This window comes from Nilaparvata lugens, chromosome 11 (assembly GCF_014356525.2).
Source record: "Nilaparvata lugens isolate BPH chromosome 11, ASM1435652v1, whole genome shotgun sequence".
In the NCBI taxonomy this organism is placed as follows: Eukaryota; Metazoa; Arthropoda; class Insecta; order Hemiptera; family Delphacidae; genus Nilaparvata; species Nilaparvata lugens.
The window spans coordinates 14,712,440-14,719,417 of NC_052514.1; the positions used below are offsets into that span (position 1 = coordinate 14,712,440).

Here is a 6,978-nt window from a genome sequence, read left to right on the forward strand (position 1 = left end):
ATAGATTTTCTTTAGTATGATTGATAGGTTAATTTCCAAAAAATACATTTATTGAATATTCAAATTAACTGTTAGTATTGTATAGTTCTTCTCATCAACTATTCAACTAATAACTTCCGAATTGTTTAAATGAACTATCAAATTTTAAGCTCCCAACACTTTTTCGCCAGCTCTTCAGTCTGTATAGTGAGTTTTTTTTGTAGTGAAATGCATTACCTATTCACTTAATACATTTTGAATTTCCTATAGATTTATGAGAGTCTAACGATTCTCTCAACGGAGTTATTTACTTTGCTCAATTCTAATTAGATTCTCTCTAGCAAGTTTGTTTTAATTCATTAAATTTTGCATTCCTACACTATTAACTGGCGCATTCTTAGGAGATACCATTTGACGAGATTGTTGTCGGTTGAAGTAGTTCACCGATGACCTTGTGATGAGTCTTGTCCTTGGACAGCACTTTGACGGCGATCACCTTCTTCTTGTTCTTAGCCGCCGGCGCTCGTAGTCCAGGGCCTGACCGGGCGGCGGAATCCGCGATCCGAACGGAAGTATGTCCAGGGACTGAACATGTGCCCTCACTGCCACCCCGGACGGAATCCCTAAAAAAGTCTTCTGACTTGGAGAGTATTTGTGGTCGCGGTGCAGGTACGGGCGTCGGCTGGGCTCTCTGTCTCGGTCGCGACCTCCTTCGAAATAGTTGGGTCGTTCTTTGGGAGGTGTGGGAGGTGGATAATCTATCCTGCCTCCGGCTGGTGGCACCGGGAAATCGTTTGCTCCCGGTAGAGGTGGGAGGAAATCGTCATCTTCACCACCGAAATTCAACAACGGAAAGCCATCCTTCGGTGTTGATGGAGGAGGTATCGTGAACCCTCCATCCCTACCAGGAGCCGTGTTGAAGAAGTTGTCGCCTCCGTTACCAGGCGGTGGAGAGAATGGTTGAGGAGGTGGATTGTCCCTGTCTCTCATTGGTGGAGGACTGGGCGGTGAATAACTTTCACGTTCTCTCCCTGTTGATGGTATGTAATTATTGTTGGTGTTGTCGTTGTTATTGTTGTAGCCTGGTCGATCTCTACCAGGCGCTGAAGGAGGTGTTCTATAGATATTATTATTGTTGTTATTATTATCATTGTTTCTAGTATTTCCGATGTTTGTCGTTTGTACCCTGTCCCTACTGTTAACTGGCACATTTCTGTTAGGTGTTGGTTGGTTATTATCATTGTTATTATTGTTCACATTAGGATTGTTGTTGGATTTAGGTCGTTTGAACTGCCCGCCATAGTTTGAGTTGTCATAGCTGTCCCCAACTGGCAGCAAGGCGAACGGTGTCTTCAGGAAGTCGTTGTCTTCCAGTGTGAGGTAACTGGGTGATCCTCCGCCTCCTCCCTGAGGTCTCGGCTTGGGGATGGAGGGGTCGTCCTCGGGGAACGCTGACAAGGGCGGGAGGAAGTCGTCGAAGTCTTGTGGAAGTTGGGAGACTGGAATCGGTGACGGAGAGGGGGTGGGTGACAAAGTTGGAGCAAGTGTTGAACTGGGTTCTGAGTATTGGGGGCTAGCACTTCCTGATGCTCCGTACAGTGGGGTATTCAGGAAATCCTCTGGATCCCCTTGGATTTCTTGCTGCTGTTTCTCGGGTTCTCCCGATGGTAGAGGACCAGGCGGTGCTGGACCAAAGAGTTCCTCGTCGAGGTTGGCACTTGGGTTGAGGGAGTCCTTCTGTGGTGGGGCACTGCTGGTGGGACTGGCCGTCTCTATGTCGGGTGGCGAGTAGGGGAATTGTCCAGTGCTGCCTCCTGGCGAGGAACCAGCCGGTGATAGGCCTTTGTTGCCTCCAATAACCTGCATCGAAAATATTCATATTCACTAATTAATTCACATAGGTTTATCTTCAGACTTCAATGTCGTCTACTAATGAAAACATATCATAGTAGTAATATCCTAGGATCATCGTTTGGATTTGTACAAATATAATGAATAAAAATAATGTTTTTGGACTCAGGGGATCTTGAAACGTATAGAAAATTTGAAATTGGGGTACCTTAATTTTTTTTGGAAAGCAATACTTTCCTTACCAACGGTAGTAGGGCAAGGAAAGTAAAAAACATCACGTGTAATGGACGTAAAGTTATTACTGATTTAAACTATTATAAGATAATTGAAACGCAGTCGAACATCCATAATAATTCCATCATTACATAATTCTTTGTAATAACATAGGCTTGTCTATAAAAAATAAGTGCTTGCGAACTGTGAGTGGATTTGTGTTGAAAATGGTTTATTGGAGGATATGTAGTTTTGTATTATGGATTATGTTTATTGCTGGATTCGCTTAATTTTATAATATAATAGTAATTAGAAGGTACCGTGTGTTTAGAATCTCATTACTCTCCATAATATTGACACTCCAATTAAACAATTAATGTAATTTAAAATTAGTGGGATTGTGAACCTAAAATTAGTGAACCTATTAGACATGCATTATATAAAATAATTCTCGTAAGTTTGAACTAGTTAATATCAGTCAAATCAAATCCATTTATTTGTCATTTGAACAAAACAATATAAACCAATGTAAAATGCATTTATAAATTAGCTCAGGGAGGGAACATAACTGAAATCTGTAAACTGACCTTGTATCCGATATTGGGCCCCGCTATGTATTGGACGGTTCTCTGTACTCCTTTATCGTCCAAGTAGGTGTACGAGCCTCGAACATTGTTGGCTGCGTCGCTCACTTCGGTTCGTCTCTGGTCAGGTCCCGTTGCTGTGAATCTGACAAAAAACATAACAATTTGTTTTTCGGACTTAATTTTAATCGGGTCCTGTGCTCGAAAAAAATTGTTGTTGATGTTGATTGGGGTTCACATAATTTTTAAGGTACCATTTCATAAAATGCAAATTGTTTTGGCTCTTTATTTGTGAATTTAAGTTTATTTGAGATCAAGATGAGTTGTAATGGTTACCTTTGAAAATTTAATAGTTATTCTCAATCAGGTTTCTAATGTTGAGTCTCATTGTTGAAAAATTTTTTCAGTAAATCATCAATGAAGATTCATTAAACTGAGTAGATTGTATTATACTTTTTCCAAGTCAAAAATTGCTTAATCTTAAGTATATATTGAAATATCGGTCGGTAACATAATTCAATTTGATTTGATTATTTGTTTTAAACTATCACGTTGACTATGCTAATTTCTGATCTTAAAACTTGTGTAATCACTTTAACATGAAATTAACAGAGAAGATCAAGATAATATTCAAACTGGCAGATTAGAATCGTTTTCTGATCAAGGCTAGTCTGAAGGCCAATATGCGTGTAGTTGTTTACTACATGAGAGCTATGATTAACTGAGAAATTTCATAAATAAAACACTATTGGAGCTTCTTCATGCAAGTAGTGAGAATGGGAAAACCGACTTTGTCATTTTTATTGAGGGATTTAAAAAATGTATATCTCAGTGAGAGGGGTTGAATTAATCAGACAATTTAACTTTTTCATTGAGAGGTATAGAAAATGAGGGAATTGAATAAAATGAAGAAAGATTTTAACTAGAAATTTAATATGATCTATCAGTTCCTTTTTGAATCTATCATTGATGTCTTTCCTTTACAGCCTCAAAGTGATTATAATTATCCTACTATAAGAGAGGTTATATATTGACTGGACAAGTACCGTAGTTCTCTTATTATTCATTTATTTATTTATTCGTGGACAGAATCACAAATCATATAAATATGATTATGAAGGAGCAACAGGCTTGGCCCAAATCTATTCCATTCCCAAATTTTTGATAAATTAATAAAATGTCCAAGAAATAGGTTGTGTTTCTACTGTAAAACGTTCAAGTTCAATTTTCGTCCAAAAATTGAATGGAATGATGGAAAATTTGATCAACCTATAATCTATGATTCATTAGTTCCTCTTTGTATTCATATGTCTTCTTCAAAGTGGCTATCGTCGTCGTCGTCTTCCTACAAGGAAGCTATATCACCTACAAGGTGGCTATATCTCACTAAAAAGAATTAAATATTAATAAGACAAGTTTTCTTCTTCATTGAAAGCTCTAGAAAATAAAGGAATGGGGAAAAATGATAAAAATCTCTGACCAACCTATATGATCCATCAGTCCCTCTCTGTATCGAAGTCTTGCCTCGAAGTGGTCCGGTCTGCTTATTAGCTGGAGCACCCCTGTAGAAGAGCCCCGTATAGGGTGTTGAATCTGGATACAACGTCTTGACGTGGAAGCCAGTTCTGGGACCAGCCTCGTATTGCACATTATGTCTTTCGCCGACATCATCTACATAAGTGTATGAGCCGGTCACTTCAGCCTTCGAACATTCACAAAACAAAGTTTGAAACCAAATTTTCTGCACGATCAGTAATTCCAGCCCTCCACGATCGGAGATCATGATCAGATCGAGATCAGAGGAGATCAAGAATCTCTTCGGAGACCGAGAATGAACTCAATTTTCAATGTAGTCCAATAAGATATGAATTATTCCTATTTATTTCAGGTGGTTTGATCTTCTTGCAAGAAAAAAATAATTGTACTACTTGTTGAAATGCTCAATTGGTTCAACTTGTTCCGTCCATGGAGAGAGAAGTATTCCTCTTTAGTGGAGAGTAAAAAAGAAAGAGAAGCGGATGAGAAAAATTGGGAGATTCTGAACAAAATAGAGAGACAGCTCGGTTCAAAGACTTCATCCTTTTTAGTGGAAAGTGAAAAAGAAAGAGAAAAAGGAAGCGGATGAGAAAAATTGGGAGATTCTGAACAAAATAGAGAGACAGCTCGGTTAATATTGAATAAATAAATGATATTGAAAAATTATTGATGTCCTTGTGAAAGAGTCCAGATATGAATACATTAAATTTGAGAAGAGGTTGTCTGAAATTCAATTATTGATAAAAAAAATTCTGCATACTCTCGACAGTATTTCGAGCAGAGAGCAAGCTATTTAACAATAACGAGCAAGAGTATTCCAAAGTCCACCCTATTGATTAGCATTACGAACTACTAAGTAGAATATGAAATATTTCTCGGCGTGATTAAGATGCTGTTGATCCTACGTGTTTTTTATCATTCCATTCTGGTAATAGTTCTCCTCTAGTCTTAGTCTAGATCAGTTCAAACATTAAATATTCGAGTCTACTTAGTACAGTTATTAGTCTGAGGATGCCAGAGCAACATGGTGGTACGATCATGATGGGAATTTTGATTAACCTATATTTGATAATCTTTGATTAATCATATATTTCATTAATAATCATTTAATCAATTCTATTTGATTAATTTTGATTAATCTATGATTCATCAGTTCCTCTTTGTATTCATATGTCTTCTTCAAAGTGGCTATATCTCACTAAAAATAGTTAAATAATAATAAGACAAGTTTTATTTTTTAGTGAAAGCTCTTGAAAATAAAGGAATGGGGAAAACGGATAAAAATCTCTGACCAACCTATATGATCCATCAGTTCCTCTTTGTATCGAAGTCTTGCCTCGAAGTGGTCCGGTCTGCTTATTAGCTGGAGCACCCCTGTAGAAGAGCCCCGTATAGGGTGTTGAATCTGGATACAACGTCTTGACGTGGAAGCCAGTTCTGGGACCAGCCTCGTATTGCACATTATGTCTTTCGCCGACATCATCTACATAAGTGTATGAGCCGGTCACTTCAGCCTTCGAACATTCACAAAACAAAGTTTGAAACCAAATTTTCTGTACGATCAGTAATTCCAGCCCTCCATGATCGGATATCATGATCAGATCAAGATCATAGGAGATCAAGAATCTCTTCGGAGACCGAGAATGAACTCGATTTTCAATGTAGTCCAATAAGATATGAATTATTCCTATTTATTTCAGGTGGTTTGATCTTCTTGCAAGAAGAAAAAAATTGTACTACTTGAAATGCTCAATTGATTTGTTCCATCCATGGATAGAGAAGTATTCTTTCAAAGACTTCATCCTTTTTAGTGGAAAGTGAAAGCTCAAGTGGATAATGAGCTCAAGTGGAAGAAAGAGAAAAAGGAAGCGGATGAGAAAAATTGGGAGATTCTGAACAAAATAGAGAGACAGCTCGGTTAATATTGAATAAATAAATGATATTGAAAAATTATTGATGTCCTTGTGAAAGAGTCCAGATATGAATACATCAAATTTAAGAGAAGGTTGTCTTACTCTCGAGAATATTTCGGACAGAGAGCAAGCTATTTAACAATGACGAGCAAGAGTATTCCAAATTCCACCCTATTGATTAGCATTTCGAACTACTAAGTGGTACGATCATTTAATTTTCAATTATATATTTTTTGTATGTATGTATTTATTGAATCTGAAACAATAGATACGGAAAAATTGGGAAATCGAGGGTGGAAAGTGGAAAGTTAGTTGCCCACGTTGCACAAGTCTGGAAAACAGATATTTAGAAAAATGGCGAGTTAGGTTGAACACTAACGTAGGCCTACGGAACGTTTCATATGTCCGATACGACTGTCAGACGAACAAATAAATCTTCTCTCTGTTTATATTCTATGTTAATATTGTTACAATAAAAAATTATTGTTGCAAATCCACTCATGCGTTTTCAAGACGGTAATTTGGATCTTGGAAAGTAGGGATAAAATCGTAGAATCGATGAATAAGTGTGACAACTTAAATTAATTCTGAATAGAATGAGATTCTGGTATAATCGAAGACATCGTTCATAGTTCTATGAACTGGACAATATACAACATTCCAAGCCATAGTTTGTGTGCCTATGTTTCATTCTGAATACTAACAGTATATGAAAAAAAAATTAAGTTGGAACAAATAATTATAGCTGGTTGACACTGTTCGATCTCCGCCGAAGAGATTTAAATTGAGAGCATATACTTCTCCTGTAATATTGGGGTTAATCTTATAATCATCAATATTTTTCTGTGTGCAAGATTAATATAGTATATTGGTATGCATCAATGCTATGATTGTCATTGGAC

At 37.3% G+C, this 6,978-nt stretch overlaps 1 protein-coding gene across 2 annotated transcripts; it reads right to left on the bottom strand.

Moving 5' to 3' along the window:
* Positions 1-203: 203 nt before the first annotated feature.
* LOC111051949 (WAS/WASL-interacting protein family member 1-like) lies at positions 204-6,231 on the bottom strand. Of its 2 annotated transcripts, none has more exons than XM_039437649.1 (3): positions 5,460-6,231; positions 2,631-2,772; positions 204-1,839 (listed from the first exon to the last, which is right to left on the bottom strand). In XM_039437649.1, the coding sequence occupies exons 1-3, from the start codon at positions 5,756-5,758 to the stop codon at positions 472-474; spliced, it is 1,809 nt and encodes a 602-aa protein (XP_039293583.1). In that variant the 5' UTR covers positions 5,759-6,231; the 3' UTR covers positions 204-471. The 2 variants fall into 2 exon arrangements, with proteins under 2 accessions (XP_039293583.1, XP_039293582.1); XM_039437648.1 differs by lacking the exon at positions 5,460-6,231 and adding an exon at positions 4,112-4,586.
* Between the last annotated feature and the right edge of the window lie 747 nt (positions 6,232-6,978).

Excerpts from the sequence above, each read along its gene's own strand:
- LOC111051949 (XM_039437649.1), bottom strand. The coding sequence starts at position 5,758 with ATGATATCCGATCATGGAGGGCTGGAATTACTGATCGTACAGAAAATT. Across the intron at positions 2,773-5,459 it reads GGAACTGATGGATCATATAG|ATTCACAGCAACGGGACCTG; the intron begins GTTGGTCAGAGA and ends GTTTTTTGTCAG. Across the intron at positions 1,840-2,630 it reads GGCCCAATATCGGATACAAG|GTTATTGGAGGCAACAAAGG; the intron begins GTCAGTTTACAG and ends TTTTCGATGCAG.